Here is a 16627-nt window from a genome sequence, read left to right on the forward strand (position 1 = left end):
GGCCATTACAATGGCGCAGAAGACCAACCTCATTTTGGAGCTTGTGGTCCAACATCTATCCAATTTCAATTAACGACCTGCAGCAGTACTTGTACCTCCACCAGACAAAAAAGTGAGAGAAGTTCGCGTTTGTTGCCCAAGTCTTTTGTCTGGTGGCGGTTCTCATCTGTTTGATGCCGTAGAAAATTGTCTGACTAAGCGCTTCTGATTTATGACTATACGAGTGTACATGCATGCACATACACTGCCGTGCGCTGGCCGAAACATATGTTCAATTGATTTCATAAGCATGACACCCCAGCGCTGAATACAACAAACACTAATTTCTTGCCTTATAAATATGCAACTTCCTCCACGACGACAATGCTGAACGCCGCCCGCTGTCGGATGGTATGATGATGATGTAAAACTTACAAAAATATATTTATACTCATATAATACTGAATGTAAAACACTCACAAATTATGCAAAGTTGAGCTATTGCATATTCACGGAGACTCTCTGGATTCGGATTGGGTGGCGCATTCTATGGTGTGGCTATCTCAACGTTGCCACATCCGCATCTGCCCCTGACTGACTGAATCTGACTGTCTGGGTGTCTTGTTGTCTGGTCGTCTGGCTGCTTTGGACCCACAGTCCCGCAGTTGGGTTCCGCACACACCTACTTTTTCCCGTGGAGTTGCTGGAGATGTTTATATAATTTGTCGGATTTATGGCGCTGATTAGACAAATGGCGATTCTAAATGAACTAATACAAGGCACTTTACCCTGGGCTAAAGTCTTGTGCAATTAGCCCGCCGGTTGTTTCTTTATGTTGCATTGTGTTTAGTAGCATTTAATATGGCCATAGCCAGATTTGGAGGGAATGGTATCGGATGGGATGGGTTGGGGGCGAAGATCCGACTCATTCATAAACAGCTTTCAGATACAAAGATTCTTCTAGCAGTATCTGTATATCTTTTGGTGTATGCCAAATGTGTGTCAAAGTTTGTTGTACTGTGCATTTTCGCAATCATCTGTTGGGCCGTGGATGTTGTTTCAGCTTTTCGCATATGGAAAATTTTTGTCACGTTTTCCGTGACGAATTTAAAATGTGCCCGGGCACTTAATTCTTTTGTGTCACAACGAACAGTCGGTCCGTTTCTCGTCTTCTTATTTTACACAGATGCGCTAAATTGCAGACATCAATCATTTTGATATTTATTCTTTTTTTTGTTTTTTGTTAGGATTTTTGATTTTACGACCCATTCGCTCGTTGCGTAATCTCTGGGAGATACTCTTTTTGGTGGGCTGAGATTCTTCTTCTTGGCTTCACACCTAGCGCCTGAATAAAAGGTTTCATGATTATTCTCCTACTGGGAGCTACGGATGGGTCTGCTGCTGCTGCTGACGCTTGAGCGAGACCCGGCAAGGTCTTGATTAATTTGTTGCCAATCACTTTTCGTGTGGTGCGACAAAAGCCAAAAGCGCCAACACTTGAACAACAAACAAGAGACCAACGCACAGCGCACACACACACAAAGATACAAACAACTTTTGTTTGGCTGCTGCTGCTTCTACTTCTGCTGTTTTGTTGTTGCATTTAAATCTCAACTAATGTGTAAATGAACAAGCGACGGCCGGCCTCTTGGGGTCAAATTTGGCAACATTTCACATCTGATGATCAGGCAAAAGCATTTAAAAAGCATTTTTAAATACCCTTAAACCTTAAACGGGGTATTATGAGCGGAGAAGGCGGTGTTCGGAGTCATATAAAGTAATTATTATTATTTTTACTACTCTACCGACCACTGTTTTATAATAAAGAACCCATCGGAATGCGTTTTATATTCTGTATCCAATATGGTGCAGTTTCCATAGAGAATATCGGTCGGAAATCGTCAAACTTTAGACGTGAAAGCAAACATCATCAGCAACATCTGCAAGAGTGTTTAAATCTTCGACTTCTATCCTTTCTTTCTCATTTAATGTTTTTCTTGTCGATTTTTTTGTTGGCTACATGGCAGAGCTTCTTGGCCGTAAAACAAGTTGCAATTACGCACGGGCCCGGACAGCCTTCACGCATTCCCCAGATGATTTGAAGTCGGCAGTGCTGACCCATTCAATGTTAATGATAGAAATTCTATACGGCCAATCAATGCTATCTAACCAAACCAAAAAAACCGCAAGCATTAAAATGAAAAGTGAACTTAAGTTCAATTCAAAATTGAACAGCAGATTCAAGTCAAGTCCAATCCAATCCAATCCAATCAAATCCGCCATATCCATAATCAAATCCATAATTTGAGGTAAGGTCAGCTTCAGGCTATTCTTTAGCTCGGATTCGTTCGTTTAAATAGATTGCTTATTTGTGTTGCTATTTGTTGTATTGTTGATTTCGACAATTTGCATCTTGATTGTGTGATGTGTGTATTATGAATTTGTTTCTTTTCTTTATTTTTGCTAAAAACGCAACGCATCGCATTGAAGCGGAAGCCTCGATGAATCTGCTTGAGATCTGTAGATACTTCTGCTGCTGATGCTGCTGCTGCTTCTGGTGTCGACGGGTGCTTCCGCGCTCAGGGCGAAGTGATCTTGTTTAAATTTGTAGAGGTTTTTGTTTGTTTGCTTTCGAACAGCCTCTTGATGTTTAGCTTTGGATTATGGAAATGTGGTGCGGGCCATCTGTAGTCTATACAAGCCATTCGCATGCCTATTGTAGTTGCAAAAGGTTTTGTGTGTCGTCGAAGGTCGTGCATCGCATAAAACTGTCAATCAATTTGATTTTTTTGAATGACTATCTCACAATGCGTTTTAGTAAAGTTTTTCAGAAGAGATCCCCTGCCGCGATGACTAAACCGAACTACCCAGAATGTAACGCATAGCTTCTTCCGTTCCACGTATCTGTAGCTGTGATGAAGAGCAAGTGACGCTTCTCAGTTCTCGTTTTGTGAACTTCACAAGGTCAATCGGTGGCTGGCAGAGCCGCAGGAAGTGCAGGCATCTGTAAAGACACACACAAAAACCCGAATTCAAAAACCAGATTCAAGGTCGAAAATGTACAATAACTGACAAAAAAAGGAGAGAAAAACATTCAACGGATGCAACTCATGCAAAAAGGGGAAGGCAACAAAAAAAGTTGTGTACTTTTGCGGATGTTGCAAGCTTCAAGAAGCGTCAAGAACATTGTCGATTTGCATTAAAATTATTAAGTGGAAACAATGGCTGCTAATGATTCTTGGAAAATGCATCAGATGCATTTTTATTGGGTGCTTTAATTGCAGTGCCAGGCTTTTGCTACGAAATCATGACTCAACCAAGTGTTTGTGGAAAGAGGAGAACGTTTCAATGTAAATACAAAAATGCAATCTATAACATCTAAAAAGGAACTTAAATGCGAATATAAAATATATTCTCTGAATCAAAGAATATTACTGCATATTTTGATGGTTTGATTCTTATAATAAGGAAATATGTAGGAAAATATATAAAACGGAATGTGATGATGAATATCGATATTCTTCGAATCGGACAATCCAATTTTTCGGAAGCGGAAGACCCATAAAGAAGTCAATACAAAAACGATCTAGACTCAAGCCGTGCATCTATAAGAAACTGCTGTGATTCCGAAAGGAAAAAGAGTCATTAATAAACTTCTTATACAACTTAAAGAGATGAAACTTTTTTGCACCTTTAAAAAAATGAAAATCCAAGTAAAATAATGTATCACATGCTGAGTAAAGTCTATAAGTTATGTTGCTAATATACCTTTGGACTTCCCCAATTCCAATTCCATCCTTGATCAACGTGACCAGCCTTCGTGCTAGTCACCAACTGAAATCTTTCCCAATCACATAAGTATTATGGGTATTTTTGTGTTTGTGTTTTTTTTTGCCAATGTGAACTTAGCGCCGAACAGCTAAAAAAGTAATTAATTTGATGTTGGTGTTAATCTGTTGGGCCAACACCATTCATGGGGCACATGGCCCCTACCCAAGGCAGGTGACTGCCGGACTTTAAAAGAGTAATATATTGATAGGGCTAATTAAAATATGCAAAGGGGCAGGGCTGGTAGAGCCCCGTAGAGAGGGAGCAGCTGGAATTGGAGCTGCTGTGCATGTGTCTGCATGAGTGTCTGTCAGCAGCCCCTCCTTTTGAATGTTCAAACTTCGAATCCGCTTTTAAAATTAGTTCGCTATTAAATGCCTCTAAATGGCAAACAAAAGTGCCACCCAAACAACTTGACTGAAACATCTTCATGGTCAATTAGCAGACAACAGAAATATAGTATAACAAAAATAAAAGTCACAAAACGCATAGAAATACCTATATGAAAGGCGAACGTCAAAAGAGCGTCACCCGTCACCCAGTCGCTGGTTGTAAGGTTAAACATTAGAGCTGTCCAAGAGTCACGGGTTCAAAATCCGTCAAATGTCAAGTTGATGATGACAATTAAACAGGATTTTCAACTTGAAATTGCCCCCCAAGATGCGACTTGTGACACTAAATGCGAACCAAATCAATCCCAAATGATTTCAGAGGGGTAGGGGCGGAGGGGATTCACTCGCACACAGACACATAATAAATTACATAATCAAGAAATTAATTTGCATATTTATGACCGAAAATAAAAACCCAACACACACACATAAAACTCTAAAACTTTTTAAGAACAAAACCCGAATAACTCTTAGATCCGGCTGGCACCACCAAGCACCCAAGGGGGCCCCATCGAAGCGGGGGCGTTTACGAGACCCAATCTGTGCGACCATCCTTTTAAACCTCAAAAAATAAAAACAGCCAGTTCATTCACATGGCAATTAAAGAAATCCGCAATTTTTTGGAATTTTTGTAGAGAGAAAAAAAGCAACGAAATCGAACCGCTTTCAGCGCGTGCGCAAAGGCCGAGCGCGGAAGCCAAAAGAAGCCGAAAAAGAAGCGAAATCGTCAGTGTTTTCTGCTTTAATGGCATTTCGAAAGGCTTTTCAAGATCAAGGCCTAGAAATAACACTCTACCAAAATCAACAAAATTTGATAAATGAGGCAGGCAGGCAGGGCGATGGATGAGCAGAAGGTGGGCCAAGTGTTTTGCATAAATCAATTTTGGAATACTATAACAATATGCTGGAATATGCTCGTGCTCGGATCAAGTGCCAGGCACTACAACGAACACTACCTAATGGATCTACCTGTGCTGAGCTAAACCAAAAACCTCCAACTACAGTTTTGGCTGAGACAAAAGCTTGCTTTAAATAAAAAGTAAATAAATAAAAGAAAAAAAAACGCTAAAAAAAGAACGTCTCGGGGGTATAAATATTTATTGACAAGAGTTGTCGCCATCGTCTGAAAGATGTTCTGGCCAACGCCAACTCATCTCGTAGAGATTTTGTTGCTTTAAGCCATAAAGCTTGACGAAGCTGCTGCTGCCGCTGTTGCCGCTGCCGAAGCTGAGGGGCCGAGAGCCGAACTCTGAATCGCCGTCACCAGCGCAGCTTTTCAAAGCTGCACGAAGTGGCACCTGGTAGGGGGATCTCGACTATAAAACACTTTGCTGCTTCCAATTGACTTTTGTTTTCGTTTGCGTCTGGTCTCGTCTGGTTGTCTCCCTTTGAAAGAGTGGACAATACAGCGGTGTGAAGTGTTACCCGAAAAGCAAGAAAAGGTAAGCGCCAGACCCGCGTTCAAGGATATAAAGTGTCTCTACATACATACATATAACATACATGCATATTGTATGTGTGTGAACAATCGAAGGACTACCAGACAAGTGTGTGATAAAATATTAAAAAAAAAAACAATGCAAGTGCTGTGAGCTGTTCAAGGATATGGAAACTTGACAAAACCCATACCGACACAAAACAATAAAAATCCCCACTGAGAACTTGAAAGACCAGAATAAATGAGTACTAAAGTTGGTTTGACGGGAGATTCTTCAGAAAACGAGTTCGTTGCTTCAGTCATTTGTTCAAATGCTAATCATTTCTGTCCCCTGAACAAGGAACGCGTGATCTTCATCAGCAGAAGTTTGCTACCCCGTTTCATTCATTTTATTTGAAATGAAAATTTAGCCTAGATTCCAAGAATTTCATAGTTACATTTATCTTTCTGCTCAAACTTTAAACAGTTCACAGTAAAAACCAGTAAAAATTATGCATTCCAAGAAAAGTTTGCGCAAGCTGCAGATGAAAATGTGCATAGCCCACAATCTCTTGACGAAAAAGGCTAAAAAAACGAAACACACGATTATGTACAACCACAGGCTTGAAAGGGCACTGGCTGACGGACGGGTCTGTTTGTGGAGCCCAATAGCCCAATCCATATAATTAAATGCATCATCAGCCTCGTCGACTGATTGATTAACATGCATGAAACGAGGAATGGGAGAAACGGGGAAACAGTCAAGTGCCAAGGCGCTGATGGGCAAATTACAAAACGCAACAAATGAACAAACAAAATAACGATAAGCCAAAAAAAGAAACAATAATACTCGTAGCGTGGATATTAAAATGCATATTTCCAAATGCGTTTGTTTGCCCGCTGGTTGGACGCACGAGGCGCGTTTTATTTTTGAACTCTTTAGTTCGGAAATGTCGCTGTCAAAAATAAAAGAAATAATAGGCAGGCCATGAGTTGAAATCCACTTTTCATTATGCATGAAATTGATTTCTTCGAATTTCCAAATCAGCCGCTGGCCACCGTTGATAAGCGCAGTCATTAATTGATTTATACTTGCCAAATCAACGGCAGGGGGTCAAATAAACGCGATAAATATCAATAGGAGATACGCAACCAAATCGAAGCGAATTAACTTAATAGCTCGAACCCTGCCTGGGGACATTGAGCTCTGATGAATGGGCAAGGCATTAGCATAAGAAGGAAGAAACTGCTTAGAGTTTAATTAAAATGCTAACAACGTGGAAGGTTCTAGCGAAGCCGGACTTGCAGACACGCAACGTCGGAAAGCAGGCGATAAAAAGTCAATAAAACCAGTTAAGGTCAGCCCCAAAGCTTGTGTAATCAACATGTTTGCTGTGGCTGCCTGCCGCTAAAGCTGATGCAGATGCTAAATGAGTTTGTATACCCTACTTAGCACGGGCTAATAATACTTTGAAACGGTGTTTGTCAGGTAGAGCGGGAAGCACCTTCGACCTGAAACTTTTGCATAGATCTTTGATTGTTCGAAGAACCAGTCTTGGAAGTATGACTATAAGACTATGGCTCTGAAAGGGTATTCACATCATGCATCGATGAACGCATTTATGTTACTTATGAATTAATATGATGTTCTGATGATGATGCCGCTGTGGCTGGCCGCTTGATGCTCGATGCTCGATGCTGATCACGTTGCCACTGCGCCACAATAAAAATAATAAAGTCTCAAGTGTCGTCGCCACCATCAGACATCAGCCAACGCCAGCAGCAGCGATTGGCGCTTGGTAGTCAGTGTGGCAGTATGTCAGTGGCCGCTCTCAAGTGCCCCCGGGGGCAACCGGTTGCGCATCCTTGACATAAAAACCGATCTCACACGCCAGCTTACATCTTTGATTCGCCATCGAGTTCAATATTTATACAAAATTGCGTATATGCACGCATTGGTGAAGCGAACAAAAGGGCGCGGTGAGGCATGGCATCTTTATCGTCCAATAATCGTGTACAAATTTATGTAAATGACAACGTGTTAACAATTTACATATCCGCAGCTGTAGCTCGTATCTCCCTCCATCTTTACCTTTACGAAAAACTTGCCAAATCCGACCAATGAATGGATAACTTAGACTTATTTACAAATGTTTTACTCACGCTTTGCATCTTCTTTTCTTTTTGGTTTTTGCAGATGAAAGTCACTTTGGCGTTAGCGACTTTCTGCGTGGTGGCGGCCTGCGGCCATGCGGCCAGAACCACCACAACAACCACAGCGACCAAGCCGGGTCGCTTCCTCTCACTGCCCGTGCCCGCCAAGTGCGCCAGCCGTAAGTATCCCATAATAGATCCAAAGTTAAGTTATAAATGGGCTTCAAAAATGCATTGGGCGAAAAGTAAAAGTGGGTAAACGTGTGGAGAATATCAAGCAATTGGCAGTCGCCTCATCGTTTTCCAAGTTTGCACTTGAAATTGTTGGGCAATGCGACGTGTGGGTGTAGCCACAGCACCACCCTGATGCGGGGGCTGGCCTGAAGGTCGCTGACGTGTTTTGTTAGCATTTGGTTTAATAGTTTCTACACACTTTCTTTGGCTGCCTTATTTTCATAAAATTCCACAAAGCTTGCTTGGGTGCGAGGTGGTCTGACGTGAGCTCTAGTTCAACGGGAGCGGGTCCTACACGCAAAACCAGTTGTGGGGATATTTCTTCATCAATTGCGTATATTTTCGAAAGATAACTTGTTATATTTTATTACTCCATGGTAATAGCTAATCGTTTCCACTCCATTTGGCACCACTCAAACTATCAAGAACTAAGAAAAATCTAGATCCTTTCTAAGCTGCAAACAACATCTGCACATACATATGTACACATATGTGCATCGAGACACGATTACTTCCAGTGCAAGAGCTGTAGGTAATTGGTGCTGCCAGTCATCGCTTAAGATTGCAATAATTGCATCAGGGTTCAGGCTGCCAGGCAAAACGCTTAAACAATAGCATCATCATCACTGAATATCCGGTACACTAATGAACACTCTGCAGTTATTGCTAATTAGACAAACCCTAATACACACTCATTCACACAGGAAAATATGCACATACATTCATTTGTATTTATGTACTAGTATGAATGCATATACAGGTCGAGCAGTAAAACATGCAACTTAATTTTCGGGGCGTCACAAAGTTGCATTTCCAGTTTCGTTGTTCAAGCTGTTTGCTCCGACGCTGCTGCTGCTGCTGCTGCGATTTAGATCTTTCATCTTTTTAGAAATTTCCAGTTATGCAGGCCCAAGTTTTTTAGGTCTCAAATATTTAAATCAACTGATTAACTATTCAAAACTTAATTGCCTTTTGTAGACGAAAAACAATAGCACACTCTCCCAGGCATGCATTCGCTTCATTATTAACATTCGAAAACGGTCTTTTTCTGTTTTTTTCTAAGTCAGATTCAGACGAGGGGCTTCGAGTGTATTTCTATTCGACCAGTCGCTTGGTTTTTCTAAGCCATATTAGATAGAGGGGAGAGGGGTTTTCTGTGGAAATTAACAGCTCATTTACAGATGCCAATCGCAAAAACTGAAATGCTGCAGGCACTAATACTCGTTCCAGACTATTATGCAAGTTTTTTCAAGTTAAGTTGGGAAAATAGACAGCCAAAGAAAGTTAGTGTATGGGTATGAATGTTGGGTACTTTTTGTTTATTGCCTTGACCCGGGTGCCACACCACACCACATCACAAAGGAGCCTGGATATTTTTGTTTGATGGGGAAATTGGAAGCGGCAGCTTAAATAAATAATAATAATGTGCAAACAATGGCAAATAAGGCCATTATGCGGAGACTTAAGCTGATTTGACGTGAAGTCAGAGGCTGGAAATTGCAAAAGTGACGGCTGCAACGGCTACAGCGCCGCTGTAAAAGCGGCTTAAAGAGCGCGGCTAATGACGCGTGCCAACACAGCAGGGGAAACAGGCTATGGGCTACAGAGGAGGGGACTTGGGGCGTGGCATATCGCACATACAGCTAATCAAATGGAAGCTGGCGAAGAGGTGCAGTAGCCAAACGGAGGCAGCGAAGTGAAACAAGTTCGCGAAAGAGCAGCAGAAGCAGAAGGAGGAATTGACGACTGGTGGCACAATGGCCTCACCTCACAGATGTGCCACCGTCCCAACACCGCTGGAACACCGCTTTTAGGAAGCGCGGGGGCCTCGCCTCGCCTCCCATTGTTGCCCCGTAGACAAACAAAGGCACACAAAAAAAAAACCTTTTGCGAGGCACAAAACAGAGGCAGACAGTAGCTCCAGCTCTCAATGTGGCAGCAGCAGCAGCAGTGGCAGCGCAAAAAAAGAAGCATGCTGCATAAATTGCGAAGATTGCGTAACCCCTCGAGGCTTCGAGTTGGGAAGTTGTGTAAGGCCCGTGGGGTTTTTTGTTTGCGTTTTCCCCAATGGATGAGGCAGCGGAGGTGCATGCGGAGGTACAGGTCCCCGTTGCATTGGGATTCACATTGAAATTGAAAATGAAATTGAACTCGGGACAACGATAACCGGTCTTGAGACATACCCAGGCTAATCACACTCTTTTGTTGCAGGCCCCAAGGAGTTCTCCTACCGCGGCAAAAACATGTTCCTAACCACCCACGTGCCCGCTTTGGCCAACAAGAAGGTCGACTGGCTGGATGGCCGTAACCTGTGCCGCGAATACTGCATGGACCTGGTGGCTTTAGAGACCCAAGAGAAAAACAATCTGATCTTCCGTGTGATCCAGCAGAACGATGTCCCATACATCTGGACAGCAGGCCGCATTTGTGACTTTGCTGGCTGCGAGAACCGTCCCGATCTGGAGCCCAAGAGCGTGTATGGATGGTTCTGGTCCGCAACTCGCGAGAAGATCCAGGCCACCAACCGCATTCCACAGGGATGGGGCTACAATCCCTGGTCGCAGACCGGCCACAAGAAGCGTCCACAGCCCGACAATGCCGAGTACGACATCAACCAGACCAAGGAGCAGTGTCTGTCCGTGCTGAACAACGTGTACAACGATGGCATTGCATGGCACGATGTTGCCTGCTACCACGAGAAGCCCGTCATCTGTGAGGACAACGAGGAGCTGCTGCGCTATGTGGCTGCCACAAATCCTGGCATTCGTCTATAAGAAGGTCGTGTTGTTTGCCTAATTTTAAAGCTACTTATTATAATATTCCTTAAACGAGTTTTTGTATAATTTTTGTTTGTATGTGTACGACGAAAACGGAAGAAAGCAAGACAAATAGACTTTAGAATTTATAATTTCCGATCTTACCACCTACATGCATACTTCTCTCACCCCCCCAGCACTCACTCGTATTCCCTTTCCACCCTGCTATATTATATTTCACTAACTCTCGTTCCGAAACTGCCAATTTTACACGTAGAACACCATTCCGTGATTAACAATTGAGTCGTTTTCCGACCACTCAGCACACACAAAAGAAGAGACGAAATATTTATACTATACTGGAACTTTGCTCGGACTTTTCATCTATGCAACAAATTGAAAATCTCTTTAGTATTCTTCTTTGAGACACTCATAATTCCTCCTCCACCCACAAAGAGATTGAATAAAATTTTGTAAAGATCCCATAAAACAAATTTAAATGAATACTTTGCCTTTTATTTTCGATGTCTTCGGTGGTGCCGAGGGGATCTGGAGCGAGAACTGAGTTCATGGTGGGATCTAGTCGATAATCTAGGACTAGGACTACTATCACGATTAGATTTGGAGGAGTGGCAGTCATCATTTGATCTGCGATCTCCTCTTGAAGAGTAATCGCGATTAGATCTGGTTGAACTCCAATCTGATCTACGATCACTGCCTTTTCTTGATCTGGAATGATGCTCAGTGTGGCGGGGACTTTTGAGATCGTGCTCTTCTCTCCTTGACTTTTGAATATGATTGCCCAAAGCCTTAAAGTTCTCCAGTTCCAGTTCCGGACTCTCCGACCAGCGCCAGTTCCTGCCGCGATCATCGTCACCGTCATTCCAGCTGCTCCAGTGGAATTTATTATCAATAATTATAAAATGGAAGCACTGTGGATAACCTTACCTTGGTGTCTTGGACAGGGGAGACTTTCCTGAATTGCGGGCACTTCTTGGTGTAGTCGTGTGCTCCAAGTCCTTGTTGAACAAATTGTTCGGATTGCGAAACAAGTGCAGATAGCCGCAGCTGTTACCTTTGGGACATTTGCGTGTTAAGGACAAACCTTTAAGAATCAATAGATTTGAATAAAAAATGGTATAATAAATAAGATGCATGTGTGTTTTAAAATGGTTTTGGTTTGTTTTGTCAAAGGATACGGCTCTTGGCATGCAGTTCACGTACCGCAGACCGCGCCACGCCAGGTGTTAAGATTGGAAAACTCTACGTTAAGGCGCCTGGAGGCGTAGTAGCGACCTTGCAGATTGATAAAAGCACGTAGGGCACACCTGAAGAGGAAGGGTAATATTAATGAAGAATTTATGTTATGGTTGCAAGGGCAAGACAAACTTCTCATTTGCATATTCCACAAAAACATGACCACTCAGATGTTCCAGCGTATTCCTCAAAGCACGAAAATTGACTATTTTGCCGAATTTCTCCAGCTCTGTGACCGCATCGCTGAAGAACTCATCGTAGTCGCTGCGCAGATCGTGCTCCGTCTGCTCCAACCCTTCATCACCGCTGGCATATTCCTTGTGCACCTTCTTGTGCTGCAGCAGCGAGTGGTTGAAGAAGTGGCGGATCAAGAGGATCCTTCCCAACATGGGACGCCTGTGGTTGAAGGTGCAGCTGTCTCCGTAGCGGCAGGAGTTTGTGCGAGTGAAGAACTCGCAGGGTCGCTCTTCGGGGTGTGTTTCCACCATACGCAGCAGATGATTCGGCGGCTTTTCCTGCTTTGCGTTGTTTAGGTACTCGTCCATGCTCTTCATCATTGCTTCAAATTCGCAGGCAGCCTTTTCGGCAAACTTTTGCCGCTCAATACGCCGTTTTTTCTGCTCCTCTTCTCGTTTAGCCAACGCCGTTGCCTCCTCATCCCTCAAACGTTCCATTTCTGCCTCCTCCTGGCGCCGTTTGGAGGCATCCAAACGAAATTGGCGCTGAGCGAGGGCTTCGCGTCGTAGCCATGCCTCCTCCTCTTCCTGCTGTTGGCGTTCAGCAGCCAAACGCTGGAATTCCTCCAGCTCCGACTGTTTTTGGAGCCATTTCTGGTAGACGGGGTCTTCCAGTCTTTTGGCTTCTGCTTCTTGCTCGTGTCTGTCTCGTTCTTTGGCATGCTTTTGTCGTCTTCGTTGCCTTTGTTTCTTCTTAATCAGCTGGCGTCGAGCTCTGAAATGCATTGGAGAATGGTTATAATGCAAAATTATGTATATTAATGAATAAAATTTACCTTTTACCCGGCATTTTTTGAGATTTTGTGAATATTTTAAACCAAAACAAAACATGCAGTGTGACCGCGGAATTCTCGAAAAAATATACCGACGTCCCTCAAATATATACCTTCTAATTTTAAAAATATTCCGTAAATCTAAAATGATTTTCTTCGATTTTGATCTTCTGTTTAATATTATCAGCAAGTTAGGACTCTCAGCTTTAAAACTGTAATTTTACTCAAATCCTCATTCCATTCTGCACAAGATTGGTTAGGTATCATGATTTTTCTTTGGTGGATTGCTTATAAAATAAGATTCAAGCTTAAAAGGTCAAAGAGCCTGATGATTATACAAGTAGCTCGGTATTTTCAGACGTAAACACGCAACACTCACTGTCAAGCCGACCAGCTTCTGTCAGATGACAACTTGACAGTTTCATGCTGTCGAGTTATTGATCGGCTTTTCTAGCTCTGTTCCACAGCACCAGGTGTCGTCGTCCCAAGTTTGCTTTATAGCAATTATTACTGGTATACAGTCAGAATTTCAAGGTATGTACCAAGTTTGGTATGCAGTTTTCTAGCAGTTCCCGCTATACATTCAGAGATTTATGATTCAAAAAGCTTATTGTGCACTTTTATAGCAGCTTTTATTATTTTATACAATAAGAGGGGCAACGACCATAAGCCCATGCCCCTCATTTTCGAACTGCAATGTTGTAGCAACAAATGTTGCTACACACTTGCCGGTATTTTTACTCGTTTTAACAGTATTTAGCCATAAAATAGTTTCAACAACAGGCTTAAAAAAATTGAAAAAAAGTCGGCATTGAAGCCGCTTTATTTTTATTTTATTTTTCATATGCGATACAACATGCCCCTCATATTCGAACTGCGATGTTGTAGCAACAAATGTTGGGAGCTCTTGCTGCTCGGATGTATTTACCTTGTATAGTTTTACCATGCAAGCCCCAATTCTGATTAGATTCCGTTCGTTGTTGGTTCGTTCACTTCGTCTCTCTCCCCGGTGTCTCTCCGGTGTCTCTCTCCGTTGGCTCTCTCGCTCTCTCTCCGGCTAAGCTGGTCGTGAGATTTCGCTCGGATCCGGCGGATCGGTGTCGTATCGTGTCCAAAAAAGGGGCAAAGCAAAACAACACAAATTGAAAAACTAAGTCAAAACAATTGAAGTGAAGCTCTCGCGGCACAATTTTTGTATTAAATAAATGAGATAATTCATCCAGCCGCAAACACTACGAGTGGAACTAAAATATTATTAATAACAATCGTTAAAAGTGGAAAACGCGATGCGGCTAATTGGATTTATGCTAAATTTGGCAGCCCTAACAGGTGAGTTTTCGGCCCGCCCAGCTATAGCCTAGCCATGGCCTGACATTGCCTGGTGGTGTGTGTGGGTGGTTCAGTGACAGTGGCTTTGGTAGTGTGAGTATGAAGAGCTCTCTCTACCCAGTTAGGTTCTCTGTTTTATTCTCTGTCTCATGGACACAATTTATTATGTTCTTTCCGTTGCCTTTGACAAGTTACGAGTTTTTGTTTTATTCATAATGTGCTTGGTTTTTTTACCCGGTATTGGATAAGAGCTTTTGGGAATATTGGAATCGTGTGGAACAAAGAATAAATGTATTTATATAAAAGTGCTTAAATCTCTACAACCTCACATAGGTAAAAAAAATGCATTGTGTTACTACTTAGTTGAGTGACAACAGAAAGATATAAAGATACATATGACCATGTTGTCCTCCTGTCAATATTATCAAGTTCATCAATAATACATTTAAGGGTATCTTTTCGCCGTACTATCTCTTTATTCTTTGTTATTTTTGTGTCAGTTTTCCTTTAATTTTTTCTCATTTTCCACCAGTTACGTTTTTATCATTATTTAGTTTTCTAGCTCAAGTGTCTCGTGGCTAATAGAAAATCGATGGCACATTGTTGCAAATATGAAACCTCTACGTTGTATCTTAAATATATGAAAGTATCTGTTGCACTTCAACTCGGGCTCTGCTGTGGCTTTCTCTCCTTTTGTCAGCATTATTTGCCCTTTTGTCTTTGGATCAATTTCTATGGCATCAAAAGTTCGCGGGGCCGTGTTTTTGGGGTGTGGTTCTTCAATTTTCAGCTCCTTTTGAATGGTATTTCCATAGCCAGGCACATGCCTCTGATTTTCCATCGGGCCGGCGTTTCCATTTTCCCATTTCCTGCTGACACTGCCTCGACACTTCAATCTGCATGCTCCACATTTATGTGGCACTGCATTGTTGGGCTCTTTTTGCCTTATGGGTCGGGCCCGCCTCCCTCCGCTCTGACTCTCTCTTTCCTTTTGATTTTATCTCCATCTCTTGCCCAGGGCATTTTCTCTCTGGGTCTGTTCTTTCTCTTACCCAGAATTGTTTCTACAAATATTTAATTTAAATCCTGTGTCATCTCTTGCCAGAGGGTATCATCAATTTGTGTCACACTGTAGTGGAATTAAGAGGCGAGAACGGGAGCTACATTTGGATGGAGATTTCAGTGCTCTCCGCGTAGGTCATTTAGCTACAGATATATTGTTGAATTAACAAGTTTATAAGTATATCCGAGAAGTGTATACGCCAGTGAGAGTAGACATCATTGTGCAAAATTGATGACCCTTTTGCAGAGAGTGCATTGCATCTACCCCATCCGAAAACTGTATTCCCTTTGTGGTCAGATTGTCCCTACTTATGTATACGCTGTATACGTATCTGCTCTTAGCAGTGGTGTCCTTTTTCCCCCAGACTTCGTTGCTGTTATTCCTGTTGCTGTGTCCCACTTGCGGTTTTGTTTAATTACGCATATTACTCCGTCTTTCCCAGCTCCATGACAACCCGTTCTGACTCTACCGCAATGCCTTTGCTCCCACACGGAGCTGCCACTGCTGCCATTTCTGCTGCTGCTCCTGCTGCTGTTGCTGTGGTCACTTACTGACGGAGACGAGTGTCTTTGGTTGGGATCTCTTGAGGCTTGTCAGCAGCAGAGTAGAGAGCATTTCCGGGGTCGGGTCGTCCCATCAACCGCCCTGCGGTTGTCAAGCATTTCCGCCAGGGATTGTCGAGTGACCAACTGCCTCGGATTGACCAGAAGAGTGACAAAGCCAAGCTAAGCCACATCGGGGCTGGTTAATTACTTTCCTCAGTTGCCGGGATAAGTGCTCCTTTCTCGCCCGATCAAGTTGCACTCGGAACAGGCAGGCCAGTCGGGTGGAATTCCGCTTGAGTAGTCCTTCTGCCTTTCCCTCTCCTGTATTTATCATATTTATCCAGTAAATTCCACAAATTAGAATCAATATGAAGCCTGCACGGGGGGCACAGTCATTAATTATACAAGCGGCTGCTGTCGCTAATGAGGTAAAGTGTCGACAGCAACGCCTCTTCTGAAAAAGTGCCCCATTACTTTTCGCCGGCACTGTGCCTGGCCTGTGCTCGTATGTATGTATGTGTGTGCTTTTAATTGAGGGAAAGGTCAGCGTCGCATCGATTTTAATGGCAAGCGAACTGAAAACAAACACCGCCACGAGGCCCGACCCTAGAGCGGCCAGAAGAAAAGCGGCAGGAAAATGTGTAAATATCCAAACTCGGTTCTG

At 42.9% G+C, this 16627-nt stretch overlaps 3 protein-coding genes across 5 annotated transcripts in view; 2 read left to right on the forward strand and 1 right to left on the reverse strand.

The window, feature by feature from the left end:
• Window positions 1-5528: 5528 nt before the first annotated feature.
• LOC117581967 lies at window positions 5529-11260 on the forward strand. 2 transcript variants are annotated; one of them, XR_004573693.1, is made up of 4 exons: window positions 5529-5641; window positions 7814-7949; window positions 10216-11048; window positions 11099-11260. XR_004573693.1 is itself a non-coding variant. In XM_034269452.1 (3 exons), exons 2-3 carry the CDS (start codon window positions 7814-7816, stop codon window positions 10776-10778), a joined length of 699 nt encoding a protein of 232 aa, XP_034125343.1. In that variant the 5' UTR covers window positions 5529-5641; the 3' UTR covers window positions 10779-11260. The 2 variants fall into 2 exon arrangements, 1 of the variants encoding a protein (XP_034125343.1); XM_034269452.1 differs by having other exon boundaries at window positions 10216-11260.
• On the reverse strand, window positions 11255-13097 carry LOC117581965 (U2 small nuclear ribonucleoprotein auxiliary factor 35 kDa subunit-related protein 2). 2 transcript variants are annotated; one of them, XM_034269450.1, is made up of 5 exons: window positions 13030-13097; window positions 12150-12968; window positions 11985-12088; window positions 11709-11865; window positions 11255-11648 (listed from the first exon to the last, which is right to left on the reverse strand). In XM_034269450.1, the coding sequence occupies exons 1-5, from the start codon at window positions 13041-13043 to the stop codon at window positions 11276-11278; spliced, it is 1467 nt and encodes a 488-aa protein (XP_034125341.1). In that variant the 5' UTR covers window positions 13044-13097; the 3' UTR covers window positions 11255-11275. The 2 variants fall into 2 exon arrangements, with proteins under 2 accessions (XP_034125341.1, XP_034125342.1); XM_034269451.1 differs by lacking the exon at window positions 11255-11648 and having other exon boundaries at window positions 11723-11835; window positions 11960-12088.
• A 904-nt stretch (window positions 13098-14001) lies between these two features.
• The window catches only part of LOC117582074 (hemicentin-1), a 65955-nt gene continuing 63329 nt past the window's right edge, over window positions 14002-16627 (forward strand). Inside the window, exon 1 of the mRNA XM_034269631.1 lies at window positions 14002-14355. Coding sequence (XP_034125522.1) covers window positions 14313-14355 — 43 coding nt within the window. The 5' untranslated portion in view covers window positions 14002-14312. The remainder of the gene's footprint in view (window positions 14356-16627) is intronic.

This window comes from Drosophila guanche, unplaced genomic scaffold, assembly GCF_900245975.1.
Source record: "Drosophila guanche unplaced genomic scaffold, DGUA_6, whole genome shotgun sequence".
In the NCBI taxonomy this organism is placed as follows: domain Eukaryota; kingdom Metazoa; phylum Arthropoda; class Insecta; order Diptera; family Drosophilidae; genus Drosophila; species Drosophila guanche.

Bases quoted from the DNA above. Each gene is read 5' to 3' on its own strand.
- LOC117581967 (XM_034269452.1), top strand. From the start codon at position 7,814: ATGAAAGTCACTTTGGCGTTAGCGACTTTCTGCGTGGTGGCGGCCTGC. The intron at 7,950-10,215 runs GTAAGTATCCCA...CTTTTGTTGCAG, and splicing joins GCCCGCCAAGTGCGCCAGCC to GCCCCAAGGAGTTCTCCTAC.
- LOC117581965 (XM_034269450.1), bottom strand. The intron at 12,089-12,149 runs GTTTGTCTTGCC...CTTCCTCTTCAG, and splicing joins GTGGAATATGCAAATGAGAA to GTGTGCCCTACGTGCTTTTA. The intron at 11,866-11,984 runs GTACGTGAACTG...TGATTCTTAAAG, and splicing joins CTGGCGTGGCGCGGTCTGCG to GTTTGTCCTTAACACGCAAA.